The sequence below is a fragment of the Pelodiscus sinensis genome, chromosome 3 (assembly GCF_052426305.1).
Source record: "Pelodiscus sinensis isolate ZL-2025 chromosome 3, ASM5242630v1, whole genome shotgun sequence".
NCBI lineage: Eukaryota > Metazoa > Chordata > Testudines > Trionychidae > Pelodiscus > Pelodiscus sinensis.
This window is the reverse complement of record NC_143054.1, coordinates 118,507,226-118,523,754: the sequence shown is the minus strand read 5'-3', so window position 1 is coordinate 118,523,754 and position 16,529 is coordinate 118,507,226. Positions and strand designations below refer to the sequence as shown.

At 44.7% G+C, this 16,529-nt stretch overlaps 1 protein-coding gene across 13 annotated transcripts in view; it reads right to left on the bottom strand.

Moving 5' to 3' along the window:
- Positions 1-16,529, bottom strand: part of QKI (QKI, KH domain containing RNA binding) — a 259,728-nt gene that overhangs the window by 78,406 nt on the left and 164,793 nt on the right. For all 13 annotated transcript variants that reach the window (XM_006115173.5, XM_006115169.5, XM_006115175.4 and 10 more), the window contains one exon: positions 5,262-5,405. In XM_006115173.5, coding sequence (XP_006115235.1) covers positions 5,262-5,405 — 144 coding nt within the window. The remainder of the gene's footprint in view (positions 1-5,261; positions 5,406-16,529) is intronic.

Genomic DNA, 16,529 nt, shown 5'->3' with positions numbered 1-16,529 from the left:
TGCTAAGACCCTTAACCACTTCTTCAAATTTACTATTTGGTTACAATGGATTGGTTCTTGGAAGGAGACTGGTTGTGCTCCTTCTGTTAGATCGTTATCTGGGTCTGATCATACAGTCTCTGCTGCTGTCTCTGGTAGTTGGTATCCTTCTGCCTCTGAGCATTCTCAACAAGTCTCACTTTAACAGTGATGCACAATTATGGGACCTAACGTTGACACAGTTTTCTCAGTCTTTCACTATTCTGATTTTGGGAAACAAAGTTGTGCTTGCCCATTGCTTTTCTACACTCAGTTATCATCCTGAACTTTAGTATCAATGCTTGTGAATATGGCCCATTGGCGGGTACCACTGTATAACTGTCATACTTACCTATCACGTTTAAAACTTAGCTTGGAGCCCATGCCTCTTCAGCTAGATACTTCCGAAGTTGAAACAAACAGAGAGGCAGACAAAGAGAATGAAGGTGTGTGATGAGATGGGAGAAGAGAGATCAAAGGGAATGACCAATAAGTAATTTTTGCCTTGCCATCTAGGGTGCCTTTCTTCTAGAAAGCAATTGTGTGTTCTAATTTTATGCTCAACAAGTAGTCCTGTGGCACCTTAGAGACTAACAAAAATATATAGCATCATTATGAGAGGATTATTCTGGGAGGGGTGGGTGATATTCTGTGGCCTGCACTGTGCAGGGGGTCAGACTAGTTGATCATAATGGTCCCTTCTGACCTTAAAGTCTATTAGTTTTCATGGGTAAAACCCACTTCACTCCACAAAAAGTGGCCTTTTTTCGAAAAAGCTTCCCCTACATCTAGACTGCTGACACGTTCTTTCGAAAGTAAATCAAAAGAACACGGCAGTTTTTTTGACTGCGGAAAACCTCATTTTTATGAGGAATAACGCCTTTTTTCAAAAGCACTCTTTCAAAAAAAGGCGCTATGTAATACAAACTGTGCTTTTCTGAAAGAGAGCAAGCCAGACTACCTTGGTGCTCTCTTTCAAAAAAGCGGCTTGCTTTTTCTCAAGTACTGGTTGTAGTCTAGAAGCTCTTTTTTGAAAGAGGCTTGCAGTCTAGATGTAGCCTATATTTTTGTTAGTCTCTAAGACGCCACAGGACTATTTCTTGTTTTTAAAGTTGCAGACTAACAGGGATACCCCACAGATTTTATGCAGTTAACTTGAGATAGTGGGCATGGATACAAGGAGAGGAAATTATTGCTGAACCAGTCTGCTCCTGAATTATGTGCGCACTCCTATGAAAATACACTGTGTAAAGATATGCTGCCAAGGCACTGGGACATTGACCTTTGTTCACTTCAGGTTCTTCGCCAAAGGACAGGCTGATTATTTGAAAATGGGAATCCTTAAGAACAAAATGGAAGAACTGTCAATGAACTAGGTCAGAGGTTCTCAACCTTTCTAGTCTACTGCTCCTTTCAGGAGTCTGATTTTTCCTGCATACCCCAACTCTCACCTCTTTTATAAATACCATGCTTACATTTCAGTGCATAGTGTATAGAGCAATATAAGCACATCATAATCTGCATAAAATTTTAGTTTGTATTGACTTTATATGTAGTCTGCTGTAAAACTAAGTAAGTATATAAATGAGTTGAAAGACTCCTGAGTAGAGACATGCATACTCCTGGTTGAGTAGCATTAAGCTAGGCAAGATGGGATAATAAGGAACACATTATTGAGACTGATGTTTAAGTAGTCGTGCTCTTGAAAAGACTGTAGGGGCACAATAAAATTTGAAAGCTAACAATTCTGCTTCATCTTCTGCTTATACTTAGTTCTATTTTCTTTGTGGTAAATCACTATATAGTATTTCTAATCAAACTTTGAAAAATCCAGAGATGTTTTAATTTATGTCTTTCCGTTTTTTTACTGATGTCTCCATAGCCACGTTTTAAGTTTCAGCCAAAGTACAGGAAAATTTCTAATAATCCAGTCTCTTGGCTGATAGAGTCTGTAGGCCAACTGGTACATTAACAGAGAAATATAGTACTTCTAAGCATATTAAGTTCAGCTACACAAAAAATTGGTTCTTTTTCATAAATAGTTTATCACAGAAAACCAAGACCTGAAGATGAAAGATTTCAACAAAAGAATGGAAACTGCCATAATAAGAGCTAAGATACATACAAGCAGGCTGCAATCTTTCATATGAATATTTCAAATTAACACACAAACAACAGAGGAAGCAAGGAATTCCAGATGTAAGACTTTCATTCCATCTTGAGCATAACCATGACATTCAAGTATTGCACTTGGTCAAAGATCAGTATACAGTATAATAATTCATATATTCAACAGCTAGCTGAAACAGAGATGCTAACCATGTAGTAACAAAAGCAGGCTGAGAGTTCATCAATATATATTTACTATGCAGACACACACACACACTGGAACTGTGATGAATTAAGGAACTAACAGGTCAAGAATCCTTGGACTAAACCAGTCACTTAAAGCAAGGACGGGCAAACTTTTTGGCCTTAGGCAACATTGGGTAGGGAAACTGTATGGAGGAATGGGTAGGGAAGTCAGGCATGCCACCTCTCTCTCTCCAACAACTCTCTCTGCTCCCTATCCCGAGCAGCCCCCGAGACACCCTACCACCTATCCAACCTTCTCTGACTCCATCCCCCTGACTGCACCATCTCGAGTACCAGGACTGGGAAGTGCTGCAGCCTTGCTTACCAGTCGAATCTGCAGCTGCACTGACAGGAGCATTAGAGCTGGTGGTGTGGCAACTGACCTGAGACTGTGGTGGAGGGATTGTAAAGGAGAGGGGTTGGGGACAAGCTGCCCAGGCTCACTATGCTGCCCAGGAGTTGGGCTGGCTCCTCCCAGCAAAGCTGTCCTGACCCCACTCCCCAGTAGGAATTATGATGCCAGACTGAAGGGTCTGATGGGCTGGATATGGCCTGTGAGCCATAGGTTGCCACCCTTTGACCTAAAGGTAGATTCAAGAGAAAATTATTGAGAATCATACCAGTAAGGCCCAATGGCAATGCCCCAGTAAAAAGGTCACCCCCAATTGCTGGAAAAAAGAAGACTGCTAGAATTTTTACCTTTGTATTATTCTAAGACTCTGATTTGGGGAGCAGGAGCAGCTTCCACTTTTTTTTTGGCGGGGGGGGGGGGAGGAGTTAGGGTAGAAGCATGGGAAGAAGGGAGGGAGGATAATCCTCTAGCTTGCAAAATGATACATGTGATGTTCCACTCTTCTCTAGCTATTCCCTTCAACACCTCCAGAGTCTAATGGCTGCTCTGTTCAGAGAAGTCTCCATTAAACCTCTTTAAGCTATTTTATGTTCACCCTGCTCTCCCACATATCATATTCATACTTTCTGAGTGTCTGCGCTTTCCTAAGTAATTCTAGCCCCTGCCTCTGAGCCATCTTAGTTTTTCTAATCTGCAGCATAAAGTTCACACAGTTCTTGATAGTTTCATGATGGCTGCCCACAGGGCTTTGAATAGCAGAAGAGAAATTAATTAGATTCTTGTTAATTTCATCACTCCACTGATACTTAAAGCTCTGACCATGAGCAGAAGCACTGGAAATGGCTGACAGAGTGCAGTTGCAAGAAACTAATAAGCCATCAACAGAGTTTTGGTTCACATTTGTGAGACTAATGTTACAACCTTAAGTGCTAGAATTTTAATTAAAAACGAGAAGTTAATTTCTGCAAAAACTGATGGCTCATGCACCCTACTCAGAGAAAGGAGCTCAACAGTATTTTCTGACAACTTGATATATATTACATACTAAACATCATCATGAAGGCTCAGGGGGCATGACTAGATGAACGCTTTAGTATGTTAACACAACAATTGAAAACCTGTGGCTGGTCCATGTAAGCTAAATTGGGCTAGGCTAACCATCTGTTTAGCTAGTGTCGACATTCTTTTGAGTTCTGAAACCCTCCCAACTGAAGCTTTACTTACACAGATAAATGATTTTTTTTGTATTTAGTATTAAAATATTAGACCATTTTGCAAGAGGAAGGGTTAGCTTTTACAGTACGAGCTGACTAAAAATAGGACAAATATTTTACGTATGATCACTTGGAAGTAGGGGGACCACAGGAAGTTATGTAAAAGTTTATTGTATTCTTACAACTTAAATTTTTATGAAAATTGCTTTCATTTAAGAGGTAACTTAGTACTAGCATTTATCACAGCTACAAAAAACTGAAAATAATATTTACTTAATAAGGTTTAAAAATAAAAGTGCTAGCCAGCATCATAGGAGAAAATGTGTTACTTTAACGGCTCAGTGTATGAAAAACCTCATCCACTGCTCATGAGTTACACTGGCTAAAAGAAAATAAGGAGCAAATCCATCTCTTATTTCCTTCATAATTTACCTTGATCATATTATATCTAATAATGTGCTACTGTGATAATAATGGCCATCTTGTTTTCCATTTCAAGGCTAAATATCTATTTGGTATTCCAAATATCCTTCTAAAAATCACTGAATTCTATAAGTGATACAACTGTTAACATATAATACATATCAGGACTTAAACATTAAAAAGGTGTGAAATAAAAGAGATAGATAGATAGATAGATAGATAGATAAATAAATAAATAAATAAATAAATAGTGGTTCATTCTAATAAACTTTAAGGATCAAGGAGAAAAACTGAATTTTAGAATTAATAGGCTTTTTTATGTATGAATATTCTCTCCTTGGTCCTTATAAGTTTATTAGAATGAGCCATAAAAATCAGTGTCACCACTAAAATCCATGGTTTTTAGTGCCTAGCAGAGTTAAGTTGTCAGGCTTGCCTTTTGAAGATGTTGAGATTTTCTTTGAGGACAGAGACTGTGTGAAAAGTTACTGTTTTCTCTTAAAAGCACAGAACACAATCTTCTCACAGAAGAGACGCACATGAAAGCATATCACATTTCCTTTCTGCACACTATACTCATGGTAGAAAGTGAGAAGGTTTAAATTTAAAATAATTATCATTCCCTTAATAGGGTCAGATTTCCCTTTATTATGTCACATGCAAAAAAGATGAAGATCTGTCTGAAAAAATCCCCCAAAACCTGTCTATTGCAAAGGCTCATTCCACCCTCCCTTTCTCCAATCAGCCCCAATTAAATTTTAAGATAACTGAGACACAACAAAATATTTGTGAAAAATTATTCTGTACTGCAGCTTTATACTTACTACTGGAATGCTACTTGGAATATGTATTTTAAAAGCCACAGCTCAAAATTTGAAGACCTGAATGTAGTTACTTACTGCAGGTACGAGTAACTTTTTCACTTCTTCAACAGCCCTCTTCAATTTGATTTCTGCTCTGTTTTGAGCATCTTCCACAGTGATTAGTACATGTAAATCTTCATTCAGGTGTTCCCAGTTAGGTTTGCCTCTGTTTTGTTCCTCCTAAAACAAACAAAACAAACAAATGAAATCACAGGCAAATGGAAATTATTGCATGTCCTTGTGTACTGTATTTTCATAAAATCTTTATCAACCTTTTTTACCTGTAGGGCAAGAAATGACCATCACAACGTATGATGCTTTACAATAGATGATGACAGTTTCCAAAATTCCATTGCACTATTCATTGTATTGAATACAAGTTTTTTAAAATAAACAACCATAACTTTAGACAGTACTAAAATTTACTTACAATCTTCAAACGATTTAAAAGTTAGTGGGGGGCATAAGTATTAAACTAGGTAAAATTTCTAGATGAGGACTAAAGTAACTCCTCTTCTGAGCTTATCTTTCATTTAATATAAAAGCGGAGCATGGGCTGGGTTGTGGACCACACTTGTGGGGGTGGAGGCATAACACTTGTGGGGGGTAGAAGCGTAACCTGGCATGTTGCACCACATAGGATACACACTGCCATATGGAATCTCCTGTGAGCGAGTTTCACAGAGATGTGAAAGTAAGCATCCTTTAAGTTGAGGGCAGAGTACCAGTCTCCTCTCTCTAGGGAGGAAATAACAGAAGCCAGCCTAACCATTCTGAATCTTGTCTTCCTTATATTCTGAGATGGAGAATGGGGCAAAGACCTCCCTTAGATTTTGGAATAAGGAAACACTGGGAATAAAAACCCCTTCCCCTGCATTCTTCTGGAACCAGTTCTACTGCTTCCCACTGTAGAAGTCTTAAAAGGTGCATGTGAGAAGGGACTCTGAAGAGGAACAGGAATAGGGAGGATGAGAGAGAAAGGAATGGGATAAAGTATCCCACTCCTACTATGTCCAGCACACAGTGGTCTCAAGTCATCTGGGTCTATGCATGGTAGAAGTGGGAGAGATGATTTCCAACAAGGGGAACTGGTAATGGGCAACTGTGGGTTCGGAATAGGGCCTGAGCCGCTCTCAGAGTCAGATCTGGATCTCCTCCTGTTCCTCGCCCCATTGTTACTATTGAGACCCATCCTCCTGTTTGTGTCCAGCCTATAGCCCTGCTGCGAGGGTCTTAGTGGAGGCCTAGTATTTAGGAGGTGTCTTTGTGGGTCTGACATACGGCTCTCCAGGGACTTCAAGGTGGCCCAGAAGCCCTTGAGGCTGTGCAGCTTTGTGTCTGGTTGGTTGGAGAAGAGTCCAGCTCCATCAAATGGGAGGTCCTGAATTGTGTTCTGCACCTCTGGAGGGATACCCAACACTTGCTGTCGTGAGCTGCGCCCCATTAACTATGCTCATGGCCATTGCCCATGCAGCAGAGTTAGCGGCATCTAGGGCACCCACAAGGCCGTGAGAGATGACCTTGCCCTCCTCCGACAGGGCTTCGAACTCCTGGAGGAGTCCTGTGGGAGGAGTTCCTTGAATTTCTCCACAGCCAGTTGGATATTTGTACACATACCTACTAAGCATCACCTGCTGGTTGATGATGCGTAATTGCAGGCCTCCTGTGGTGTATGCTTTCCTGCCCAACAAGTCCAACTTCTTGGGCTCTTTACTCTTTGGCGTAGGGCCTAGTTGGCTATGCCTTTCCCTATGGTTGGCTGCCTGGCAACCAAAGACCCCGGGGTCAGATGAGCATACAGGTGTTCATAGATTGTTTGAGGGATGAAGTAGTGCCTCCTCTCTATCCCCTTCTGGGTCGGTAGTATGGATGCTGGGATGTGCCACAAGTTCTTTGAAATTGTAGTCACCATTTTGTTAAGTGGTAGCGCCTGCCTGGCTGGCATGTCTGCCTTGAGGATACTGACCACTGGGTAGATACCCTCTGCTACCTCCTCAGCCTGGACCCCCCCCCAAATTACTTGCCAGCCTGCACAGCAGTTCCTGGTGCACTCTTGCATCCAGAGAAGGCATAGGTGGCGTAGGGTCAGCACACACTTCATCCAGTGACGATGAGTCTGGGGCCTTGGAAGCTGTGTAGCCGAAGGAGTGCCCTTGGAGTAAGTGCCTGTGGAGGTAGGCCTTGAAGGAATTGGGCCCCGGGCCTGGTGGCAGGCCCATGGTGTCCAAAAGAGACATTGCACCTGAGGCTGCCATTGAGGGGGCCAGGTCTGATGCTGTGATTGGTGCCAGGAATAAGATCAGTGCAGAGTGCGGGACCCAGTGGAAAAGGCTTTTAAGCGCACTGACATCCTCAGACTAAGAGGAATAGTCAGACACAGAACATGGCAGCGCCACAGATGATAGTGATGGGGATCGGTGCTGAGGTTGATACTGCGGCAGGTTTTTCCTGGTGCTGAACCAATGTGAGCGGTGCCATCTACTCCGTAGGACATAAGCAAGTGCTCAAAGAATACACTGTCCATAACAGCCTACTAATTGCTCTGTCATACCCTTATATTATCACAATCATGCAGCAACATATCAATAAAAGACAACAAATGTATATTACTAGGCAAGTGACACAGATTTCCTTTTCTGCTCCTTTCCTTCAGTCATAGGACAAATGTACCAAAAGCTTACTAATGATCACTTTGTAGTGATTTACTGCTAAGAGAGTATAGACTCCGTTACCTTAAACAAAATATTTAAAAATAAAATTTTGGAGAAGGGAGCTATGTAATACTTTCCCCTTCTTTGTAAAATAATTACTAAAGGAATATTAGGAGAAGCCAGTAGGGAAATGGAAAATGTTGGCATAAGAACAGATGGGTATAAACTGGCTCTGAATATATTTAGGTTGGACACAAAGGTTTCTAACCATTAGAGAAAGGAGTGAGGTCCTGGAGCAGCATCCCAGTACAGGCAGTCCCCGGGTTACGTACAAGATAGGGACTGTAGGTTTGTTCTTAAGTTGAATCTGTACGTAAGTCGGAACTGGCGTCCAGATTCAGCCGCTGCTGAAACTGATCAGTTTCAACAGCGGCTGAATCTGGAGGCCAGTTCTGACTTACATACAGATTCAACTTAAGAACCCCAGGCATCCCCAAGTCAGCTGCTGCTGAAACTGATCAGCGGCTGATTCCAGGAAGCCCGGGGCAGGAGCTTCCTGTAGTCAGCCACTGGTCAGTTTCAGCAGCTGCTGACTTGGGGACACCTGGGGCAGAGCAGCTGGGGTGCTGCTGGGTTGGTCCAGTGGCGCCCAGAGCGGCGCTACGGGACCAACTGGCAGCGCCCCAGCTGCTGTACCACAGGCGTCCGGAGCAAAGCCGCGGAGCACGGAGGCAGCGGGACAGCCCAGACGCGCCGTGGCTATCCTGCTGCCCTCGGGCTCCGTGGCTTTGCTCTGCTTTGCTCCCCGTCCCTCTGGTCTGCAGACCAGGGGGACGGGGAGCAAAGCGGCGGAACACACGGGCAGCCCAGACGCGTCTGGGCTGTCAGCTGGCCGCGTGTTCCGCCGCTTTGCTCTGCTCTGCTTTGCTCCCCGTCCCCCTGGTCCGCAGACTAGGGGGACGGGGAGCAAAGCAGAGCAGAGCAGCGGAACACGCGGCCAGCTGACAGCCCAGACGCGTCTGGGCTGCCCGTGTGTTCCGCCGCTTTGCTCCCCGTCCCCCTGGTCTGCAGACCAGAGGGACGGGGAGCAAAGCAGAGCAAAGCCACGGAGCCCGAGGGCAGCAGGATAGCCACGGCGCGTCTGGGCTGTCCCGCTGCCCGCATGTTCCGCTGCTTTGCTTCCTCTCCCTGGTCTGCTGGAGACCAGGGAGAGGGAGGGCCCCGTTCGTAACTGCGGATCCGACATAAGTCGGATCCGCGTAACTTGGGGACTGCCTGTACAAGTACTAGAAGCAAACTATCTGAACAGTTTAAATTGGAGTTTGATAAATTTATTAATGAGATATGTCAGTATTGTCAGCAACAGAATGGACTAACTGAGCCAGGACATCCCTTCTATACAGTATATGGCCTTAACAGCTAGGATCATTGGGGAAATAGTAGGAAGCAGTAGTTCAGAGAGGCAATCCCCCTATCTTCTCTTGTCCCCCTCCCAAATTTGGAAGGAACTGATTTGGGAGGCAAATCTACTTAACATACACTTAGTGGTCTTCAAGCAGTAAATCTCAGAAACTGTCTCCTGTTTCAGGGTTGCCATATAAGGGAGGACTGAACAGCTTGAAAATTTAAGTTTCATTGAGGAATTTGACATGAAAGATGGCTTACGGTTACACCCTCCTCCAGCAGCCCTCCCAAGGTCTGCAGGCTGTCTGGGAAGAGGCCAGGTTCAGAGGGCTGACCCCACCATGATCTGCCACTACTCTAGTGGCCCCCCAGCCTGCCAGGGAGGGCGAGGCTCCGGGGGCTGCACCACTCCTCTAGCTCTCTGCCCCCCAGTGCATGGCCTGCAGTCCTCCATGTGGAGGCAGGCCCTGGGGAAAACAGTCCCATTCCTGGCATTTCACATTTTCTGGGCACAAACTCTGACCTTGGTTTAAGTTAGGTTAAGAGAAGGCTGCACACCACATTTGGTGGTCCTAACTCTTAAGAGTTTAAGAGGAGTTTTTGAACAAATGGACAAACAGATGCACTCTATAAAATATATAGATTAAATCCGCAGGGTGATGTTTCAAAACACAAATAGAAAAGTCTATGAATATATTGGGTACTTAAGTATTTTGTTCAAAATATTACCTATTAATTTATAACATTTTATGTAGCTACTGCTTCCACTAACTCTAATGTTACAAGTTCAGATTTAAGCATTGAGAGGTGACGAGAAGAAAAGGACCAAAGTATTATAAAAATATGGAGTAGCTGTGGAGAATGGAGGTATAACTGCCCAAATGTACCGGCTTATAATTTTCTCCAGGGATGCAAAATCCCGCTTAGCTTCAAGCTCCCCATTACCACCTCACCTCTTCACTCTGCATAGCCTTGATTTCCCTGACCTGCAGTGGAAAGGGAACATGTGATGAGCATGGTTGAAAGAGAAGAAATGGGGCAATGTTCAATATTTTTTCACTGATTAATTTCACCTGTCTGATGGAAAAGGGGCAACACACCCAATATTTGTTGATTTAAGCCATACAATGGAAACATAGCTTTATTTAAAATTCTGTACACTTCTTTAGCCCAAAAGATAAAGGAACATATTCTAAAAAGTGACAAATGAAAACTTTTCACTTAAAGTATTCAGCTACAGAACTTGTGCTACACAAATAGTGTCTGAAATCAGTCTTGAGTTGCCACAGTAAAAAAAAACCCAACAGCAGCTTTTAGAAATTAAAGAATTAGACATAGGTATGATAAGAACTGAAAAACTACATTTCCAAAGGAATATATTTATGGAACTAGTAATGAAATGGTGTACTAGAAAAAAAATACCACAGTAAAATCAGTTATACTTGCAAAAAAAAAAAAAACATTTCTAAAACAAACATTAAAGTACTACAATAGAATTGCCAGGAAGTAACATTCATGTTGCCAAATGATTGGTGTTGCCTGAGGAACCAGTATCACAAAACTTTTAGCTTTCTCTACAATAATGCTCCAGGTGACACGATTTCTTGCAAATACAGAAAAATGGTTAATTTACTACACTAATAATCTGCCTGAGATAACTGCACAGAACTCACTAATCTGTTGAAGAATTAATAGCTTCATAACATGGAAGACATAGGATATTTTTCTATTTCCACTACTGCCACAAATCTGAACAGTTGTTGAAAATAACCTGGATAGGATTATAACAAAACAGAGAAACATTTAATATTTTATTCACATACTGATACACACTGACATTAACATTTCACTAAACTTTCTGGTTTTTAAAAATAGGCTGCACAAATCTGAAATAATCATTAGCCAAACAGCAAACAGTTTACATTTTTTTGAAGATAAAAGCATTGTGACTCAGCCCTCTGAAGAAAACAGGTTTAAAATAATGCACTAATTACAGTATCTATTTGAACAACAGAGTAATTCCATAGCATGAAGCATCAGAACACACTGATTGTCCTAACCTCTTGCTGATACACAGCTTTAATTGTGCATTTATAGTCAGGCAAATTAACCAAGGCATTCGCTCCCACTGAGCTACTAACAGTGAAAGTTCACATACAGAAAACTGCTGGAAAACAATACAAAAACATCGAAGCAGGGACTGGCTGTGCTATACCTGGTTAAGAAAAAAATGCTGTAGTTTATTGTGCATAAACATTTTGTATCTTGGTGTATTCACTTCTTTTCTATAGAAGCATAATAATATTTTAAGTTACTAGGCATCATTAATTTCATCTTCCTTGAATGTGAATTAAATGAAATCAATATTTTATGTTAGGCCTTTAATCATATAGCATTATTGAAAATGATATTTTATTAAAGTAGTTTTGCACCAAGTACCTCTTTCAATACAACTGTGGGTTATAAACAAGAAATGTATTTCTCAACTTCAAATTTAGTACGTAAAATAGGCAACTGATATGATCAAAGCCTGATAGTGGGCTGCTCTTTTTTTGTTTTTGGAGATCTAGATGGCACACAGATTACTGTTTGTGGACAGAAGGCGAGATCCTGTACTGCACCTCTTATAGGCCCGCCCCAACACAGAAGTCTATGTAGTGAGCAAAACACGAGAAATAATTCTTCCACTTTACTCTGCACTGATTAGGCCTCAATTGGAGTACTGTGTCCAGTTCTGGGCACCACATTTAGAAAAAGATGGAGAAATTGAAGAAGGTCCAGAGAAGAGCAACAAAAATCATTAAAAGTCTAGAAAACAGAAGTTATGGGGGAAGACTGAAAGAATTTGGCTTGTTTAGTTTAGAAAGGAGAAGACAGAGGGGAAATGATAGTGGTTTTCAGGTATCTAAAAGGGTGTTACAAGGAGGAGGGAGAAAAAGTGTTCTCCTTGACCTCTGATGATAGGACAACAAACAATGGGCTTAAATTGCAGCAAGGGAGGCTTAGGGTGGACATTAGGAAAAAAATTCCTGTCAGATGGTTAAACACTGGAATAATTTGCCTACGGAGGTGGTGGAATCTCCATCACTGGAGATATTTAAGAGCAAGTTCGCTAGACATCTATCCTGATGTTGCTTGGTCCTGCTGTGAGGGCTGGTGACTAGGCTTAACTTCTCAAGGTCCCTTGAAGTTATAGTATTTTATGGTTCTATGATTCGTCACTCTTCTTTCCTGCACAACCTCACCCTGTGGCACATGGGAACTAGAACCAGGAATGAAGGTTGGGGGAGGTTTGTGAGGGGAACAGATGCTGCAGCACCAGCATCTTAACTTTAAGGTGAGCACCTGTGCAGGTGCGCACCAAGAATTAGACACCCGCGCACCTTCTTAGCAAAGTCACACAGAACGGCTCAACTGCTCCGGGGAGGGGTGGCAGGCAGGCAGGGGCGAATGATAATTTTGCAAGGCTCAGGGCAGCGCCACGGGGCCCGGGACAGCACAATTTCGCACATGCGCCTCAGCAGCAGCCGACTAAAAGTAGCATTTCGCGCATGCACCTTGGCAGCAACTGACCGGAAGTAGCGTGCGCAGGGCCTATTGAAGCGCGGGGCCTGGGGCAGCCACCCTGCTTGCCCTGCCATATATCTGCTGCTGTAGGCGGGCGACTGCCCTACCCCAGGAGCCATTAAGCAGTCACTATGCGGCCTTGGCCCTAGCTGCAGCCTTTCTCCAGAGCTGGAGCTATGGCCAGGGCAAACCACATGGTGGCTGCCATAGCTGGAGACTGAGATGTAGTACTAAAAATAGCACTGCAGCCCCAGCTCCAGTTCCAGCACACGACGCTGCAGTGCTATTTTTAGGACCATGGTCAGGGCCCCAGAAGCCACAGTGCAGCCCCAGCTGCTCCTGGGTTGGGACGGAATGCAGTCGGAGCTGCCGGTGGTGCTATTTTTAGTACTGCAGGCCCGGCCCTAGAAGCCAAGAGAGCTCATGGGAATGCTCATGGAGTGCTTCTGGGCTTAGGACTGCAATACTAAAAATAGCACCGTGGGCAGCTCCAGTTCCAGTCCCAGCATGTGGGCAGCCATGAGGTCCCCAACCCAGGAAGAACTGGGGCCAGGGCTGCGTGGTGGCTTCTGGGGCCCTGATCATGGTACTAAAAATAGCACCACGGGCCTGGTTCCAGGGCAGCCACCAACGTCAAATGCAGAAGGTGAGGGTGAAGAGAGGAAGGGGCTTGTGCTGGGGGGAGAGAAGGGAGCCAGGGGAAGAAAACAAATGTCAAGGCACCAAGGGGAAGGGTGGAGAAGAGAAGTGCCGGGGGCCAAGAGGCAACAATGAGGGGAAAGGGCAGAGAAGAAGGAAAGGTGTCAGTAGGGGTGTGAGAAGAGAGGGACACAGGGTATGTCTACACTACACAGTTTTTTCCGGGAAAATGGCTATTTTTCTGAAAAAAAAGTATTACGTCCACACTGCAATTGCATTCTTTCGAAAGAAAATCGAAAGAACAGAGCGGTTTTTCCGACATTGGTAATCCTCTTTCTACAAGGAAGAAGCCTTTTTCCAAAAGAGCTCTCTTGGAAAAAGGCGTGTGGACAGGGAAGAGGGAGTTCTTTCAAAAGAAGAGGAAAGAGGAAAAAGCACAGGTGCTCTGGTGTCCAGTCTGTCCATAGTAATCACAGCTGAAATGCAAGATAGTGTCCATTTGCACTACCTTTCAAAAAAGTAGATCGCTTTTTTGATGTGCTTTGGCAGTGTGTACACTCTCTTTCAGAAGAAGTTTTGCCCAAAGATCTCTTCCTGAAAAGCTTCTTCCGAAAGAAGCCTGCAGTCTAGACATAGCCAGGGTGATGCTGGGAGAGGAAAGGGGAAGGGCAGAGGAGAGGGGCAATAGGAAGGAAAAGAGGAGGAGTGAGTGCAAGGAGAAGAGGGATTGAAAGGAGGGGAGTGCATGAGGAAGGCAGGGGACAGAGTCATGCGTGAAGGCGCAGAAGGAGAACTGGGGCAGAGCATGGTGAAGGGGTGGGCACCAGGGAGGAAGAGGGTAAGGGGGGGAAGGTGCTGGGAAGATGGGGGCAGTGAGGGAAGGGGGAGGCACCAGCAGGGTAGGGGGGTAAGGAAAGGTGCCAGTGTGATAGTGGGGGTGAAGCATAAGGACAGACATGTGGAGGGGAGGGATGGGCACCAGAGGGTAGAGGCAGGGCAGATGGGTAGAGGGAGGTGTTAGGAGAGAAGATGAGGAGGGGTATCTACAGATGATTAGAGTGAGGGGTGGGCACAGGGAGAAGGGAAGGGAGGTGCAGGGGTCAAAGAGGATGGGGAGGGAAGCAGATCCCAGGAGGGCTGAGGGTAGGAGCCACGACAGCAGAGGAGGGTGAAAGATCGGGGGGACAGTAGCAGGCACCAGGGGAGCAGATAGGGTGAGGGAAGGGTGGGAGACATGGGAGAGGTGGGTGCCAGGCAGCAGAAGCAGGATAAAATAGTGGGCAGGCTCCACGGTAAAGAGGGTGTTGGGCAAGTGGGGCAAGGTGTCAGGAGGGCAAAGAGTCAATGAAGGGGCTTCCAGGGGGCAGCGGTGGATGGAGGGCAGCAACACGTGCCAGGAAGGCAAAGTGGGGGACGGGGCAGGGACTCATGACCGCAGAAAGGGGATGAGAATGGGAAGGGCCAAAGGGGAGGGTGAAGGATAGAGGCAGGGGCCAGGTGTGAGGGAAGAATAAGGAAGGGGCAGGAGCTAGGGAATCTCTGGTGCTTTGGGACCCTATGTGTATACATACCCTTCCTTCTCCTGGCCCAGACCCTCCCCCAGGGCACAGACAATATGTTTGGGCTGGGCTCACTAGGAGGGGCAGGGGAGGGGAGGTTTGGGTGGCGGTGTAAAAAAGCAAACCAATCGGCTGCTGGTAATGAAGCCTGGGTAGTGGGGACAGGACCACGGTATTAACAGCCAGGTCAGTGTGCTGGCTGTAGGGGCTGGGGACTGCGGTACTAACGATAGCACCATGGCGCTAGCTCTAGCCCGGCATACGGGACCAGTCTTCTGCCCTGCAACCCCACTCCAGAAGTAGGTGAGCAGCGACCATGCAGTCCTGGCCCCAGTTTCAACCCTTCCCCAGGGCCGAAGTTGTGGCCAGGGCCCCATGGTTCCTGCCCTGCTGTTTCAGAGACAGACTGTGTGTAGCCATGCCACTGGGAAAGCTCCAGCTGGAAAGGCAAGTGTGTTCTGGGCAGGAGCCCAAAGTGGGAAGCAAAGTGTGTTGGTAGTTACTGAGCAGGATTTGCATGGGGAGTGGGGCTCAGACGGGGCGGTGTTGGGGGATGGCGGCATGAACAACTTGGGAGGACGACGTTTCCATGGGTTCTAGCTTTTATAGTAAAGGCTGGGTCCAGACTGAGATTTAATGACTGAGATCATTCAAGATGCCCCTTACTTGTTTGCATATAACTGCTGCATAATATTTTAGTGTTTCTTAAAGACAAGGGACTAAGCACTGTGTCGTTTATTTTGCTGATTTCCTAGTGGCACTGAAGTGAGATGAGCCATACTCTGTTTCATATATAATTCAAACATTTCCTGCCCTTTTTCTGCATGGAAGCTTTAGCTGTTTTTGTGATAGATCTTCTGGAGTGAAGAATGGAGATTGAAAAGATTTAATAGCACAGTACAGTAGACTTCCAATAATCCAGCACCTTTTGGACCTAAATGGTGCCGGATTATCAGATTTGCCGGAGAATCAGGAGGTCTGGTACAGCTGCATGGCTTAACAGCTGGCCAGGACACAATCTCCCTCCCTCTCCCCTCTTTCAGTGTCTCTCCTCCGTGCTGTAACCTGATCTCTGCCCCCCCACCCCCATTTCCCCTTTGCTGAAGCAAAACGCTCTTCTCCATACTGTAACACGATCCCACGTTACAGCCAGCACGTGTGCTGAGCGGCAGGTTTTTTAATCAGCTGGTCACGAGCACTTGGCATTTTGATGCCGGAGTATCGGGAGTGACGAACAGTTGGATGCCAGACTATCGGAGTTTTACTGTAATAACTATGGAACAAAAAATTAGGTTCTTAAAAATCTAATTTAATTAATTCAAGCATCTTTGTAACTAGTGTTTATTTGAAACAATCAGGCTTATTGCATTTGTAACACAAAATACAGTTGTTCAACCAGAAGCTTTGCAACTAAGAACATGGAGTTAGTGATTAGACAGCAGTTGTCTGTAGCTCAGAACCACCAAAGTAAATGGCTGCATAAT